Raw genomic sequence first — 19,019 nt, 5'->3', positions numbered from 1 at the left:
AATTGGTTCACGCATCCACAGTACCTTTAAGTGATCTGTTGGGCATGTAACTGCCACACTGCTGTCAGATCATTGTTGTTTGCCTTTGTGAAACAGTGTGTTAAAATGAGTGTAATTCAAGTTTTATTATTACTGCAGTGATGTGAAGTTTGATAAGTGATAAGATTTCTAAATGCAAGAGGTCAAAATGCTGCTGAATTTACTGCCATAACATGAAAGTAAGGAATGAGTAAGGAAAAGTGAGGCATGGTATCATGAGTTTAAGGAAGGCAATTCAAATACTCATGACAAACAATGGCAGCAGGCCTAGTCTCTGGACCGAAGATCTCACTGAACATGTGAATGCAAAAGTGAAAGAAAATCGTCGCTTTACGATTAGTATTTTTCTCTACAATTTCCAGAAGTTTCAAAGACAACATTGTTATGAATCATGACAGACTAGGCTATCGTAAACTGTGCACACAATAGGTGACAAAAATGTTGGCAATTGCTTACAAAAATGAACAACATCAATAATGAAATAAATGACATCTGCAGATGCTTTTCTTGGCTGCTTTAACCATGAGGGAGACGAATCTTTTTCTCATATTGTCACTGGCAATAAAACGTGGAATTTATATGTAAATGCTGAAACAAAACAACCATTGTGCAGTGGCATCATTCCAATTCACCTAAACCAAAAAAATTTAAACAAGCCCAATTTTGAAGGAAAATAATGATAACTGTATTATAGGACCAAAAGGGGAGTGCTTTTGATAGATTTCATGAAACCTGGAACATCCATCACAAGTCTATTGTAAAACACTTTCTAATAAGCTTCGTGATATGCAAGACCAACGACAGGGAATGCTGAGATCAGGAATTATTCTTCTTCTACTGTAAATTAAATCAGTATTAATTAACACATAAATCATTTAATAAAGTAATAAAATAGAACATATTAATCAATCAAGGGACAACTTTCAGCCCTTAGACCATCCTCAGTCTTCATATTATGATTTATAATAAAATATAAATAAATAAATGTTGACAAATGACTATTAACACAGGAATATTATTTAATGCAAAAAATAAAAAAATATATTAAAAAAGGAAAATTTGATCAATTTTCTATCTAATCATATAGCATTATAAAGCAGTAATTTTCATAGATTTATTAAAATAAACATATCAGTCAATCAAATATTTCTGTAAAGGATTTTAGAATAAAAATTCAAAATTATCTAAAAGTGGAAAAGCAATTTCCTTTTTAACATACTGCAGAAAATTGCTTAGAATTACTTATGAATTTTAATAACGATTACAATAAAAATAATTATATATTATAATTTGAAAATTGCTGTGATAACAAATTTAACTTGAAACATAAAATGTTTAACCAACTGTCAAATAGTACATGAACAAGACAAATTACACTGGTCAACAAAATTTAATTTTTTTGTTTTTTAAATGACAGTGAATGGCCGATTCTTACAGTATTTTTTATGCTGATTTCATATATGTAAATAAATTTTTTCTATTGGGCTCAGTTTTTTCTAATTGAAATTTCTTTTGAAACAAAAAATGTATGAATGTAACATGACAATGCATACATACATTTTTGGTACTCAACTAAAATCTATTTCTTTTGGATTTTCTGCTGTAATTTGCTGTAGGTAGATCCCTCTTTAGATTCCAACATTAATCAGTTAATATTTTTTGGATTCCATTTTCCTTGGTATCATGTTTCCATTGTAGATATCTCCTGGGGAAAGCATTCTCCATGTTCATCATGACAGCACTGAAATTGTTAGGGAAAAAATCCAAATGTGAATGTGAGAAATGGATTTTGAGTGACATGTTACACCCAAGTTCTTTGTAGTTTTGAAGGAGTTCACTTACAAGTTCTCTGTAGTTACTGGCCTTATGGTTTCCAAGGAAGTTGTTTGCCACATTTTGAAATAATTTCCATGCAGCAACCTCCAAGTGATTCAAACATTCTTCAAATGCCGGATCACTCAGTTTTCTTATTTGTGATCTAACAAATATACCTTCCTTTATTTTAGCATTGCTTATATTAGAGAATTTTTTTTTTAGAAACCGAACCCTTGCACCATTACAATTCATTGCTTTAAATTTTTTTTAAAAATAAACCTAGCTGAATGTGTGGTGGTGGAAGACAAACTTTTTCTGGTTTTAGTAATGTCTGACTAACACCCATTTTTCTCTCCTACAGTCAGTACCTCTATCTTTGGCCACTGCTCTTTTATGTAATGGTTCTTCCTATCTCTGCTGTCCCACTCGCACATGAAGCAACAGAACTTAGTGTATCCAAGTTGCAGTCCAAATAAAAGCACTATTACTTCCAGATCTCCATAAATATTTCTCATACTGAATACTGTTCAATACAAATTTTATAAGACTCCTTCATGTGAACAGCGTATGCTAATGGTATTGATGGGTATTTATCTCCAATGTGACGTAGACCAGCTTTCAGACTAAACTTTGAAGCTTCAAAAAGTCATCATTAGTCAGGATGGTGTATATGTCCCAAAGCTTCCAATAAACAGTCCACATTATTACAGTATACTAAGTTTTCATACTGAGAGAAGAAATGTTCAAATTTTTTCACTCAGTGTTTAACCCTTGAAAACACTTTTCAAGGGTTAAACAAGCAAGTATTTTCTGTTTTACAGAAAACACTTGTTTGGTTGTAAAGAATGCCACCCTTTCAGCCTTGATGCTAGTAATTCTGCTTGATTCTTTGATAAATCTAGATCACAAACCAGATCATTTAATTCTGACTGATTAATTAAATGGGGTTCAGTATATCAATTTTCTAAAAATTTTGGATCTCTTTCTTCATCGCTTGATATGTCAGCACAAGATACAACATTTTCATCTTCATCTAAGTTCCATGTACCTGGTGGTACTGGAATTGGAAGCTCTTGGCTATTTGGCACTGGATGCAATGTGAGAGGGAATATTGGTAAACGTATTTACGTTCACAAAATGCTATGCTTATGGAGTTCATGCATGATACTACTTGAAAATAAGAATGGTAGTTACAAGACAGAAGAATTCTGATTTCATATTTGAAATCAACATGAAAGATACTATAAGAATCCGTTATTCACTCTCATTTAACAAAATCATTGTTGATCAGCGTTATTTAAGCTGGTATGCCACAAAGGAAAATTTCACAGTTATGTAGGTGGCACTAGTTTTACATTCTGAAATCACACATTTCACAATACATTTATTCTCTCATCATCAGATACAAAACTTTTTTGTTATTATTTATTTTATATATAAAAATACATTTTTATTTTTTTTCATACAAGTTATAATTAAAAATCAAGACTAAAAATACTGTCTAAGAACCAAAAGATGTCTCTCAATTGATAAATCTGTTTTATATTATTCTACTTTGCGATTCATTAATAATCATTATCAAAGTAATAAAACTGTAAATACTATATAATTGTATTTTTTAAATGAATAATATAAATAATTATTTTAAATTTTACCTTTCTATTTCATTTTTATATTTTGTTTCCATCTCCTGATTTAACTGTTGATAAGATGAATCAACATAACTACTACCTATCTCTTGATCACTTTCAGGTGATAAAGAATCAGTATATGAAACATCATTATCAGTTGAATCATCTTTGCTTAAAGTTTGAAGTTTAACTTCAATTCCAGCCGGTGGTTTAACAACTGAACCCATTTTAGTACAAAATTCTTCCAAAAATGGTCCTTTAACATTTGATTCTGTTAATGCTAATTCCAGACCAACAAAATCAGTGCATGAATCAAATCCTGTTTCATTAAGCTGAACATCAATATTACTATCTTCATTTAATTTACATTTTGTCATTAAATCATTTCCTTCTTTTTTAACATTACCAATACCACACTTTCCATTAACAATTTCAATTGAATTAGCACTGCAAAAACTTTGATTATCATGAATATTAATTATTTCTCGACTAATATCATAATTTGATAATTCTAAATTAATATCATTATTATTATTCATATTATTTTTATTCAAACGTACTGGAAGTATACCCTCATTTAAAATAACTTTTTCTAAAGAAGATGCTGCAGATAATTCTACATTTTCAAAATTTTCATCACTTCTAACAGGATGTTCTTTAATAATAGTTAAAACATCACAATTTAAGCTTTCATCAGATGGCACAATTACCATACTATCACTTGAAGACGTCATTATTGCGGTTATAAATTACAGTTTAAATAGATTACTTATTTACATTTATTATTTCCTCTTGTACTGCCATAATAAATGGATAATATTCCATTCTCAATATTAATAATTACTTATTTACAATTTTTTTAAATCATTAGAAGAGAACTGACATCTTGTATCGCCTGTTAAAAAAAAATAATAAATTAGCTTCAAACACAAAATAAATAGCACTTCTTTTAAAATATCACAGCAAGACAATGTATATTTGATAATAACCCAAAAAAGAAGGTCTCTATTTACTTTAACAGACACAACTATTACTACTTGAATATAAAACACATCAGACAAATTTATAGCAATAATCAAAATAAATTTCCATCTAGCACAAAACTACAATTACTTATAATGAAAATTAAAAAAAAAAAAATAACCAAATATTAAACAAACAAAAAGTTAAACAAAAGAGGTTGTTAAGGAAACCCAATAAAAACAACCATTGAAGGATTGACTGCTCATCTTCAATCTCCAAAAACATAAGTTGAAGGAGGGCTAAAAAAGTTGATCAATCAGCTAAAAAGCAGGCTGTCCATAAAAAATACAAAAAATATACATACAAAAAAATGGAACACATAAAGTTCAGCAAAAAGAAACAAAAAAAAAAAAAACAATAAAAGTAGAACATGCCAACTGAAAACAATACAACTTTAAAAGAAAAAATAAAATAAATAAGTAACTGACAATAAATTCAAAAAGGGCTTGCAACAGAACACACCACTTGCAAAATAAAGACGAAATTAATCATCAAAAATTAAAAAAAAGATAAATTTTTTGCTATTTTAAAAAACAAAAAGAAAACTTTGAATAAAAACAAAGAAATGTGAGAAGAGGGCATATATGGAACACAGGTTTTGTTTCATAATCCCATCGATCAAATGTTTAGTTTTACAATCTTCTGTTTTTTGTTGCAAAAATTTTACCTATTTCTGTGATCAATGGTACTTCATTTAGTACCATTGAAGTCTAGCCAATGAACACTTAGTCAGGAAAGGTGAACAGGCCATTCTACTGTTCAACAGATGGTTGGCAGGCCACGCCCTTTAGCCTCGCTGCAGAGAAAACGAAGCTGCTGTTGATGGCCAGGAGAAGGCAACTCTTCACAAACAGGCTACAGGTAAGGACGGTCTTTATTGAGCCAGTCAGTAGAACCAAACACCTGCGGGTTTGGCTTGACAGCCGGAGAACCTTTCAAATCATGTCAGGGAGACAGTCGACAAGGCAAGTAGAACAGTGTTGGCTATCTCAAGGCTCATGAGCAAGGTTGGTGGACCGAGCTCATCAAAGAGAATGCTGGCAGCAGTGGCTCGGTCTGCATGAAAGTGGCCATTCGGAGGCTTACAGGGCTGCAGCACCGACTGGCAATCGGCATTACTAGGATGTACCGAATGGTCTCTACAGAAGCAGTTCTGGTGATTGCCTCGCTCCCCCCTATGGAGCTTTTAGTGGAAGAATGGGTGCATAGAACAGAAGGGATGATAAAGAGCATGGCCACAAAGGAGATGACAGAGCACTGGCAGGAGAGATGGACTGGATCAGAGGTGGGTCCTCTGATCCAGGCTTATTACAGGCTCTATTCCAGGCTACTGGATCAGAGGACAGAGGACCCATCTCTGATCCAGCATGGCCTCCCAGGAAAGTAGAGGTAACTGGCACCCTCAAGGCCGTGTTTTACAGGATAGTGGATCAGGCCTTGAGGGGAAAGGAGTTAAAAAAGTTCTTAAATAAAATCTGCCAAATGCTAGCTTAAAAGACAGCCTGAATAATATAGTTTGGTGTGAACTGTTTCCAATGAACTTTCTGTATACTCTATTTACATTGCTAAATTTAATTTTTATTGTACAGCCAGTAGTTTAAAATTTCTGAACTATATTTTTAATAAGGACAGGAGGAGCAGCACAATTTCAATGAATACCGAACTATCTTCAGACAATCACAAATATATTATGATTTTTGAAAAAAGGATTCACAGTAAAACCTCACACTAAGGTCCAAGATTCCATTGCAATTAAAACAGGGTATATACTGTTAAACATCATTATAATATTGTTCAAGAACACTAAAAAAAAACAACAGTATGCAATGATTGATTAAATACTCAGAATGGCAGAATTCAGAATACACAGTTTAAAATTTCCATGAAAAAAGGATAACTGAGATGTAACAATTACTTCATTATATAAATTACCCCCTCCCCCACCTTATTAACTGTACAAAATTTCAACTTTGTAATTACAAACTTAACAAGATACAAATAAGTCCTATATTAAATTAGCCCCTCTTGTTTATTTGACTCAAAAACTTTGCAAAGATTTCACTTTTGACACCCAATTCACTGTGCAAAATTCTAAAAACGGTGAAAAACCAATATCTCAATAATGCAATTAATCAAAGTACTTCTCTATCCCTCTTAACTGACTGGCTTCAAAATAAAATTAAATATTATTTAAATTTATGACTAGTTTACCTGATAAATAAGGAAATTTTTACGTGCATGAAAATATGGCTTAAACCAATCTGAGGAAAAGAAAACTGTTTTTTGCCCCATCCATTTATGGAAGTTTTATCAAACCAAACAACATCAGAAAGTATCTTTAGATATATATATATATATATATATAAGGGGACATTAAATTGTGCAAAAACATTATTTACCTATCCTTTGAGTAAAATTTTGAGGTACAATATCCATGAGGTCCTATCTCACTGCACTCTTGACCAACTGTAACCAAAATTAAGTGGTATCAACAACTACGAACAGAAATTATTCTCCCAAATTTCATCCAAATCATTCCATACAATCTGTAGACATCAAACAAACATGTACATCCTTACACAATTTCTCAATGCTAAAATTGTTTTTTTTTTTTTTTTTTTTGTTAGAGGGGTTCATGAAACATCAAGATCTACCAAATGCCTGACCTGAGAAATTTGACCCTAATTAGCAAACGTTCCCTTATTTAATTTATTCATATAACTGAACTATAAAACTGGAAAAATATGAAATATTACTGAAATGAGAAATCACAAAATAAAACGGAATCAAGTAACACAGAATTTTAACATTAAAAAATGATTACAACGAAAATTGAATGACCTTATTTGTCTTCAGCAATTATGTAATGAAGGATAATGAAACTATGACTTTCCAATACAAATTATAAGTCCATTGTTTTGTTAAAAGAAGGCAAAATTAAAGATATGAAATTTAGATATTAGTATTTGATTCTTTTTTTATGATGATGAGAAATAATTTTTAAAACACAAAAAAAATGCCAAGCCTGAGTGAGATTTAAACCCAGAAGCTTCCATTTGAAAGGTAAAGTCATTACCATCATGTAAATTGGCTAATACTTGCATTACCTAAAGTTATAGAGACTACTGAAAAATTTATAAAACAATAAATAGAAAATACAGAAAATCAAGCTCCCAATAACAAACAGTAAACTTTGCTGTTTCAAACTACTTATATACAAAATACACCCAAAAAGACATAAGAAAATCAGAATTAGATAAAACAGCTGAATAAAAAACAAGCAGAGGAAGAACTGAGTTCCCCACAATTCAGAAATAATAAAGAAAATAAAATAAAATCATAACATACTAAACATAGTTTAGTACTTTCTTGATTTATTTACCTTAGATAACTTCACATTAATATAAAATCAACATTCAAAGAAACAAATCATAAACACAATCACACTAATAACCTAGATGCACAGCACACAATAAAATGCTATATGATATCTGATCAACTTATAACTACAATGCAAGATGTTATTAACCTTTATTGTAACCATTTATTTATGGCAACATTTCACTTGATTGTCCCTGAACATCAATAACTTTTCCCTTACTCAATGAAGACATGCATTGTTTGTTACAGAAAAGGGATCAGTTAATTGGTAACTGTATCCCAAATTTCCGGCAATGGCACACATAAAACATCTGAGGTACAAAGGCCTCCAATAACTTTTTGAGTGTATGATGTTCATTATACTGTCAGTATCTGTGTTTTTTTTTTGTCTTCAGTCATTTCACTGATTTGATGCAGCTCTCCAAGATTCCCTATCTAGTGCTAGTTGCTTCATTTCGGTATACCCCCTATATCCTACATCCCTAACAATTTGTTTTACATATTCCAAATGTTGCCTGCCTGCATAATTTTTTTCCTTTTACCTATCCCTCCAATATTATTCTAGGATGCCTTAATATGTGGCCTATAAGTCTGTCCCTTCTTTTTTTAACTATATTTTTCCAAATGCTTCTTTCTTCATCTATTTGCCGCAACCCTCTTCATTTGTCACTTTATCCACACATCTGATTTTTAACATTCTCCCATAGCACCACATTTCAGAAGCTTCTAATCTTTTCTTTTCAGGTACTCCGATCATCCAAGTTTCACTTCCATATAAAGCGATGATGCAAACATATACTTTCAAAAATCTTTTCCTGACATTTAAATTAATTTTTGGTGTAAACAAATTATATTCTGACTGAAGGCTTGTTTCGCCTGTGCTATTCGGTATTTTATATTGCTCCTACTTCGTCCATCTTTAGTAATTCTACTTCCCAAATAACAAAATTCTTCTACCTCCATAATCTTTTCTCTTCCTATTTTCACATTCAGTGGTCCATCTTCGTTATTTCTACTACATTTCATTACTTTTGTTTCGTTCTTGTTTATTTTCATGTGGTAGTTCTTGCGTAGAACTTCATCCATGCTGTTCTTTGATCCTTCTAAATCCTTTTTACTCTCACCTAGAATTACTATATCATCAGCAAATCGTAGCATCTTTATCTTTTCACCTTGTACTGTTACTCCGAATCTAAATTGTTCTTTAACATCATTAACTGCTAGTTCCATGTAAAGATTAAAAAGTAACGGTGATAGGGAACATCCTTGTCGGACTCCCTTTCTTATTACGGCTTCTTTCTTATGTTCTTCAATTATTACTGTTGCTATTTGGTTCCTGTAAATGTTAGCAATCGTTCTTCTATCTCTGTATTTGAACCCCAATTTTTTTAAAATCATGAACATTTTATTCCAGTCTACGTTATCGAATGCCTTTTCTAGGTCTATAAATGCCAAGTATGTTGGTTTGTTTTTCTTTAATCTTCCTTCTACTATTAATCTGAGGCCTAAAATTGCTTCCCTTATCCCTATACTTTTTCTGAAACCAAATGGTCTTCTCCTAACACTTCTTCCACTCTCCTCTTAATTCTTCTGTACAGAATTCTAGTTAAGATTTTTTATGCATGTTAAGCTAATTGTTCTGTATTCTTCACATTTATGTGCACCTGCTTTCTTTGGCATCATGACTATAACACTCTTTTTGAAGTCTGATAAAATTTCCCCTTTTTCATAAATATTACACACCAGTTTGTATAATCTATCAATCGCTTCCTCACCTGCACTGCGCAGTAATTCTACAGGTATTCCATCTATTCCAGGAGCCTTTCTGCCATTCAAATCGTTTAATGCTCTCTTAAATTCAGATCTCAGTATTGTTTCTCCCATTTCATCCTCTTCAACTTCCTCTTCTTCCTCTATAACACCATTTTCTAATTCATTTCCTCCATATAACTCTTCAATATATTCCAACCACCTATCGACTTTGCCTTTTGTATTATAAATCAGTGTACATCTTTGTTTAACACATTATTAGATTTTAATTTATGAACCCCAAAATTTTCCTTGACTTTCCTGTATGCTCCGTCTATTTTACCAATGTTCATTTCTCTTTCCACTTCTGAACACTTTTCTTTAATCCACTCTTCTTTCACTACTTTGCACTTCCTGTTTAGTGTATTTCTTAATTGCTGATAGTTCCTTTTACTTTCTTCATCACTAGCATTCTTATATTTTCTATGTTCATCCATCAGCTGCAATATATCGGTCTGAAATCCAAGGTTTTCTACCAGTTCTCTTTGTAAGGACCATGTTGCAAATTTTGCAAAATGATTCTGTATTTGTTTGTAAATTTGAAAGTAATACATTAACATTCTTTCCTGAAAATATTGGCAGTTATTATTGTTGGTGGTTATTGCATGCTATTACATATTTTCTGCGAGGACCTTTTTTACACAAGTTACACTGCTTAATGCATATACCCAACATGCCTCCATAAAGTATAAAAATCAAAATCACACCTAGCAGTACATCAACACTCACTCACTCACAGTATAAGACCATTCTTTTATTGATCTATTTTTATCACATTCCAGAAGTTTCCAGATATCTACTGTAGCTTGCTTGCTTAATGGCCTTTATGCAACTGCATTTCTTGTTCATGGTGAGTAAATTATCTAATTTTAAATATGGATAAAACCGCTGTATTATGCTTCTCAGTAAGATGTAACATTGCTAATCGCATTACACAGTTGCCATTAATGATAACAATAGTATTTTCTTTCCACATAATGCAAAATTGTTTGAGTTTTTATACCAAATTCTCAAAGGATGATCAAGTTATTTAGTTTGCAACAACACTGATTTAGTTTGAAGCATTATAATAGAATTTTCGGCTTGTTATTATGTATTTATTACATATTATTTATTATGTATTTATTACGCCTAAATAAATAAATATTTATTTATATTCCTCTCTAAAATGTAATATCATCTGTAGGTACTCCATCAATAGTCAGAACAAGTTTTTCAAGAAAAAAATGGGCTGTCAGACCATTGTTTGGCATCTATAAGTATGAACCATAAGTAAACCAATATTTAGAAAATTAAAAATGTTAACTCATCCTTGTGTTTATATTTATAAAAGAGCAATCTTTAGTAAAAAGAAATCATACCCACCTCCATCAAACCAAACAATGGAACTGGTTTTCTTTAACACAATACTTTGGCTTATAAGAAAAGGCCTTAACTATACTTCTGTTGCCAATTTTTAATAATTACCACACTATTCAAAGGATCTTCCAACCAGTTTATTTAAAATGAAATTAGAAGACTTCCTTTTACAGAAATAATATTACTCTGACAATGAATTTTTAAATAAGACTAATTTTTTAAAAAAAAACTTCAATTTTCTGCATCCCATTCAATGCTTTGAATTGAGATTTACTTTTCATAGTTATTTTATGTAATTAGCAGTTTCACTGGTTTACTTTAATATTATTTCATGGAATTATATTTTTAATTATTAATATGGACTTTGACCACATCTATATTTTATAACTAATAGTGCATTTTGTGATGCTGCTCTGATAAAGGTTTTTATATCAAGTTTCCCCTGATACATCCAAGCAAATGCAGGAAAAATTCCTCTTGTTATCTGTGGTAGCATAATCACCATTATTCATTCTTAGCATGATATTATATTACATTATACACTAATCAGGATAAAATATTTTGTCAAATTATAAATTATTACAGCCATGGATCACTGTGGCTACAACAATGATGACCGAGGCCAGTAATAAGGAATTACAGTGACTACTTAAATGTAATCGATTCAGCTATGCTATCAACCTCCCATATAGGATAACCATTTCAACACACAAAGAAAACTTTCAAACATTAAAAACAGAATCAATTTTTGCAAATCACCTGATAAAAATAGATACAAGCAGAGAAATTAAATAAAACAATGACTGACTGCAGATAAAGAAATTTCCTTACTACTTTAAAATGAGTACCATTAATGTTAGCGACACCAATAACTTCACTGAAGAAGCGGCATAACATGTACTGGAGATACAATTTTCACTGACTTTCTTAGTAATGTATTAATAACATTAATAAGTGTTATCATACTTTGTCATGCTGAGGTAATGAAAATAAAAACGGAAAAAAAATAAGCATTAAAACATCTTTAACAAATTTAATTACATGAACACCGATTTAAAATCTTTAATGAATTAAAGTAAAATAATCAATAAATATAAATGAATAAATTTGTAAAGTTTAAGGATGCATAAATAAAACAGTTGCAAATATATATAAGTAGCACATTGCAAATAAAATAATTTAAACATCAAATTGTAACAACTGGTAGTAAAAAGAAAAAAAATTAAGAAATGAAAATAACTGAAAATAATTTTCTTTAGGAAATTAAAAACTCTAATTTTTTAAATAGCATCTTTTATCTGAATAATTTTGTGGTTTAGATGAAAAATGAGAAAACAAATTAGTCTGCTGTGTTACTAGTAAAAAATGATTTGGTAGTTTTCTGTTTTACCCAACTTTTTTTTTTTATCCAATTCACTCATATTTACAAGAGATTTAATTACCAATGCCAATTTCAGTGGAGAAACACGTTTTTTATATTTGGGGGAAAACCCCCAGCATTGTTAAGAAATATGGATTACTGTATAGTTACGATTCAAAACATTACAACATCCATTACATATATCGGTGTTATTGATTAGTCCACATCATGTCGTCTTTCAGTAACTATTGCAATTATTTATTACTTAAACAATCAAAACACTACTATTAATTAGTCAAGGTTAGCGAGCAAAGCAAGCATAGGTTAAGTTTGGTTAGATTATATTTATAAGTTGATTTCTACAATTAAAAATGTGTTTCTCTATTTATAATTAAATTTAATATAATATATATTATAAATTTAATATAATATATATTATATTTATTTATAATTAAATTTCATGCAAATATGAGTGGATTGGATAAAATAAAAGTAGAGTAGCAGAAAAGACCAAATGATTTATTTCTTATAAAATGTTAAATCAGTTAGACTGTTGAACAATTTTTTTTAAATCCAAATGAATACTTATTTTGACACTGACATGAATCTAAGTTTAGAAGGATTACACTTAAAAAAATAATATTTTCAATCATATAATGTAAAGACTGTTACACTTGCTCTCATTACAAAAATTTACGAATATTTAATGTAATATTATAAAAATTTCCAAGTAGTATAGAAATAATACTTCAGAAGCTGATCTTTAAGAGTTAATCTCCAGAACCTCACAGAAACAGAACAAGCATACAAAAATATCAGAACATGCAAATTTTACAAAATATACAAAAAACTAACATTTCAACATACTTCACATATTATTCAATTACAAAATAAAGGTGTTTTTTAATCTTTTAAAACAAAATTAATAACAATATAATTTTAATACGGGTCATTTCTAATTTTTAATTATTTTCAAATGTTAATTTATTTGTTGAGTAGCACTTGTTAAATCCCCTTAAAACTTTTCAAAATATACTATTAGATTCATTACATTCGTCAATAATTAACCTAATCTCCTACAACAATCATTATCTATGGACATAAGAAAATAATGACACTGATACTTCACAATTAACATTTCATATTAACGGTTACACTTTAATATTTATATTTCAAAATTATTACTTTCCAATCTGGAAGGTACCAATAAATTGTTCCATAATATAGTGTGATTTACACAAATCAGAATTCAGGTATTTTAATGCATGTACTTACTTTTAGGCACAGAGAAAAACATTAGGAAAATTTGGCTCAATTACCTTTTTTCCAGTTCATTATCAAATAAAAGCAATTTTAAAAAAACTAATAAAGGAATGGTTAATTTTTTTATTTAGCCTACTGCAACAAATATTCACCAAAAAATTTTAAGATGTAAAAAATTGTCACAAATTAATGATCAAAAATGATTTTATCAGCAATGTTTGTTTCATTTTTATAACGCCACCCACGAATAAGATAACAAAATGATAAACTAACCTACATATTTATAGAGCGGTATCAAATTAATCAAGAAAATACATCGAAAAAATTGTTTTTTAAATCTTGGTAAAATTATGAAGATTGATTAAAATTCCATACTGAAACAAGATAACAGTTCTTTCGACCAACATAACAAAAATGACACAGATTGTCCATAAATTACGAAATATAAACATGATTTAAAACTATAGAAATATTTAAAACTGATAAATAACATAAATGGGAAAGAGGTCTGTCCAGTTGACAAAAAGTAACAATTCATAGATAAACTTAATGATTATTTACTTTACGTTACAAATTACAGCTGAATAAATACTGTCAATGGCGGCGATTAGTCAATTCAAGGCTCCAAATTTCGTCACAAATTTAAATTCTAAAATTACTTTTAGGAGATTAGTAAACACTACTTAAGTTATATCCATTACATCCGCGAAATCATAATAAAGTCTTCCACATTAACAAAATTCAGGTGACAGCACTTCCTACATACCACACGCTTCGTTATAATCGATTTTTCTGAAACGAGTTGATCGATAGTAGAAGTCGAGCAGTATGAACCACATAATATCGCGCGTTCTGTAGCTACTTATAGGTGGATTTCATAAGAAAGCTACCCATTGTAATGAGTACCATGATTCGACTTCCGGAAAATTTCGACATATCTTCGCGTTTCACATCCCCAAAACCACCGTAAGTCCAAAAGTTATATATGTATATATCACTTGCTTGTGCACACGATAACTGCCGTAATTTTTCGCCAGTCACTTTGAAAATTGATACATAAAATATAACGATCCAAAACCTCGGTCGAGTTCGTTAATGTCCAAAATCGGACCATGGGGGAACTTTTTCGAAAAAACAAAATATCGCTATAACTTACTTATTAAGGAAAATATCGAATCGTTTAAAGTTCCTACTATTCTTTGGATAAGGACCTAAAAACTATCTAAATAAAGTCTTTTGATATCACCAATCATTGGCCCAAGGGGTGGAAAAAACAGAAGGGGTTTCGAAGACAGAAAAAAAATCATACCTCCCTTAATAGACACAATATCTAATCGGTTTAAAGTGGTCGTTAGTCCTCTAAAGATTGCCTAAAACTTTTGTCTGAAACTATTTTTGATATGACCAACCCTTACGGCAAGGGATGACCAAAACAAAATGACTATAACTTTCTTATTAAGTAAAATATAGAATTCGTTTAAAGTTCCTACTATTCTTTGGATAATGGCCAATGGGTGGAAAAAATTGTAAGAAGATGGGGCTTGTCATATGATAAACATATGAAACTTTTTTCACATGCAACCATTTGTTGTATTGAATAAATTTGAAGTTTTTCTTAACTTTAAGATGGAATTCTTTGTTATCCCCAACTTAGCACCGGTGAAATCTACCTCCGTCTTCCGGCATGCCGAAAGGATTTTTTTTAATGACATGATGCAATGATTTAATGAAGTAAACAATATTAAAAAAATCTGATGTGGACATCACATGACTTCCTTGTAAGCCTATTAAATTATATATACACATTTTTTGCACTTCATTTAAACTTATTTCATTTGAAAGTGAGATACGATCCTCCAATTTTTTAATAAAGTGGACAGTTACAAAGACGTTGATATATTAGTTTTTATTAACATAAAATATTTATACAATTATTAGTTCAACAATCTTACATAAAATATTAGAATAGTGTAAAAGTCCCCTTATTAGTCGTATTACTAGATTAGTATTATTTGTATCTCGGTGAGTTGCTGATTAACAAAAGTTTCAGATTTCTGGTGTCGTGTAAATAAAAGTTAATAATTAAACTATTCCGTTTAATGAACTCCTGTATACTGGTTACAAATATTAATTTCGACCTTACGGTGTAAAATACTCAGTTTTTATTATTGGATTATTTGGTTTACAATCAAAAATGAAAAAGAAACGATCACACAGAAAAAAAGATAATGAAGAGATATATCAAAGCAAAAAAAACCGACAAGATGAATATGAAGAGGAAAAAATCTTTTGAACAAGGGGAGAATAAAAACATTAAGAGAAGATGATAAATATAAAGAGGAAGAAAACGTTAAGCCTAATGAAAGAATAAAAAGATTAAGAGAGGATGATGAATATAAAGAGAAAATAATTTGAAGTCTGGAAAACGTATACACAAATTAAAATCACAAGAATTATTATATCAAACCAAAGACCGATTAAATGATTGACAACAAAAACAAATAAACGAAATGATTATCAACTCCGACGTAGGAAGAATATTGTCCGACAATATCAGAGAAGTAATGAACTAAAAGATAAGAATGTTTTGCAATTTATTAAAGATCGGACATGTTTGCCTCAGTGTATATGTTGTTCTTGAGAGGGTCTCTTTTACAGTCACTCTGTAGTTAACTTTAATGTAGATAAAATTAAACAGAAATTCCAGAATTATAAAATAAAATTAGACAGAAATTAAACTAGAAAATCAAAAAATAATACGATTCTAAATTATAATTTTCAATTAATATTAAATTATCAGATGTTTCACCAAATCTATTAAATACATACATATGTAATAATAACTTTTAAATTACATACACACATTTTTAAAAGTACATAAATTTTATTTCACTAATAACTTCTGATTTTTTCACTTTTTTTATTGTATTGAATAATTATTAATTGTAATTTTTTTACAATCAGAATTAATAATTATTAATAAATCAATATATTTAAATTAAAAAAAGTATAAAGAAATAAATAAAAAAAAACAAAAGGAAAGAAGTCTGATTCAAATCGATGTGCCTTCCCCGTAAGATCAAAATATTTCATTAATTAAAATGTTAGTTTTACTTTCGATTCCAATCCAAAGGGAGGTGCACAACAAATGCTATAATAGTGCTAAATCCAAAATTTCAACATCTACGGCTAATCGTTTTTGAGTTATGGAGATACATACGCACATACATACATACGTACGTACGGACGTCAAGCCGAATCTAGTCAAAATGCATTCAGGGTTGGTCAAAATGGAAATTTCCGTTGAAATATGAAAACCGAAATGTTTCGCGTTCACAATACTTCCTTTACTTCATACAAGGAAGCAAAAATTACTGAAAAGTAGCCAAAAGAAAGTTATTTCTTTTATTATAATACACTACTATATTAATAACTTACAATGTAATATAGTATCCTTTTATGCTAAAAAGTTTTCCCTCTTTTGAAAAAAATAATTTAATATAAATTAAAATAGATTTGGTATATTAACTAAAATAACAAGTTTTATTAGGTTTAGTACATTAAATATCCTCCCAGACTATGATATTTAAACTATTAAATTAAGGCAAAATTAGTCGTAAATTACATTTGTAATGTATAAAATAAATAAAGCCGATTTCAGTTAAAACTCCAAAAAGTAAGCAACAATTTTCAAAGCGTTTTTAAACTTTTAAGACTTTTTTTTATGAAAACTTTTATAAGTTTAAGAGCGTTTATAATATAAACCGAGCTGAAAAAGTAGCCTCTTTTTAATTTTTCGCCGACTTTAAAGAACAATTATAATTTACTTTTTACTGTGATTGCTTTGTATCTTGTTTTTTAAATTTATTTTTATTGTAAATAAGAATAGGCCTATAACTCTAAGGCGAGAAACCTGAATTTATATAAAAATAACAAAGAAATGTAGAAAATAACGTAAGAAAATGAATTCCAATTGTGAACTAAGTCGTTCTGAAATATATGTTAATTTTTAATCTAAGCTTAACAATATTGTTTACTTTTCTCTTTTTTTGTATTAAATGAAACAATACTCAATTCCATCAATACTGATTTCAGGTGGGATCTGTGTAAATTCTTATTTTTTTCATTTAAGATGTACTTTCTTATTGTTTAATGTAGTAATTTTCTTTGAACTGATAATATCACTACAGTACCTGGTAGGGAATAGCTAATATTAACATAAGTACATCATTTGAGAGAAATCAGCTTTCTTTTGTTAACCTTTTGATAAAATAATGTCAGGATTGTTTCCTTTTGGGAGATTATTTCTTCACTAATCATGTAAGGAGATAACGATTACCATTGTTTTGTATAATTAAGTGGTTTTATTCTTCAATACCGTAGTAACAATAATGGTATTCAACACTGTATTTAACAATATGTTGCATAACACTAAAGTAGTCTATAATTTAAAACTTGTTGAGAATTTTTGAAATGCAAATGTATGAAATAAATAAGGATTAGTGATGCAAGAAGTAGGAAATTACTGGTGGAAAAACTTAGACTAGTCCTTTGTAGGTTTGCAAAGCCAAATCTTGTTAGTTTCTATCACCAAAACAAATTTTCTTACATAAACTGCTGGGCTGATATAGAGATAAATATATTCATGCTTTTAGAGCTCTAATTTTTCTACAAGATGCCAATCTTTATGTTATCTAGACAACAATTTTCAATAGACAAGGCTTGAAGTCAGGTTTCTGCGTTTTATGACAAGACATTAAGTTATTCCACTTTTAACTTTACTACTTAATTTCTTTTACAAAAAGTTTTATCTTGAGTTTTCAAGAACCACAACAGAGGCATACTATAAGTCTGGGCATATTAGAATGCAGTTTATTTTTAGCAAAAGTTCAAACACTTTTAATAAAAATTTAAATGGTAGAAAATTTTTTAAAAGTCCATCCATTAACAAATATTTCAATGACATTAAAACTCTAGATTTGGTAATTCCATTCTAATAATAAATTAGTTGTTTAATTTTGTTATCTAAGGATTATAAACCAAATAATACAGCCCATTTAACACATATACATCGACTTTTTAAAATGCCATTCTTGAGGATTAAATAATCTTATCAATACCAGTGTAAATAATACACTGTACTGTCATATGTAAGTTTATTCACATCACACTGATAGTGATGTTTAACAAGTTGATGCAAATAAATATAGATTATCATGTTTTTTTAACATCATAAATACATAATCTTCTTCTTTATTTTAGCTGTGTACATACTATCAATTTTGTTTTTTTAGGCTTCTTTGCAGCCTCCTTTCAATAATCGCAATATTTCTGATGAG

The 19,019-nt window shown here is 29.6% G+C and overlaps 1 protein-coding gene across 3 annotated transcripts in view; it reads right to left on the bottom strand.

The window, feature by feature from the left end:
- Positions 1 to 14,483, bottom strand: part of LOC142325537 (uncharacterized) — a 70,504-nt gene extending 56,021 nt beyond the window's left edge. Inside the window, exons 1-3 of one of the 3 annotated variants that reach the window (XM_075367405.1) lie at positions 14,242 to 14,483; positions 6,908 to 6,974; positions 3,510 to 4,380 (exon numbers count right to left, since the gene is read on the bottom strand). In XM_075367405.1, the coding sequence (XP_075223520.1) occupies positions 3,510 to 4,219 (710 nt within the window). In that variant the 5' untranslated portion in view covers positions 4,220 to 4,380; positions 6,908 to 6,974; positions 14,242 to 14,483. The remainder of the gene's footprint in view (positions 1 to 3,509; positions 4,381 to 6,907; positions 6,975 to 14,241) is intronic. The other 2 variants (XM_075367406.1, XM_075367407.1) reach the window with 2 other exon arrangements.
- Between the last annotated feature and the right edge of the window lie 4,536 nt (positions 14,484 to 19,019).

Source organism: Lycorma delicatula, chromosome 5 (assembly GCF_047948215.1).
Source record: "Lycorma delicatula isolate Av1 chromosome 5, ASM4794821v1, whole genome shotgun sequence".
NCBI classification, from domain to species: Eukaryota; Metazoa; Arthropoda; class Insecta; order Hemiptera; family Fulgoridae; genus Lycorma; species Lycorma delicatula.
This window is presented reverse-complemented; position numbering and strand designations above follow the sequence as displayed.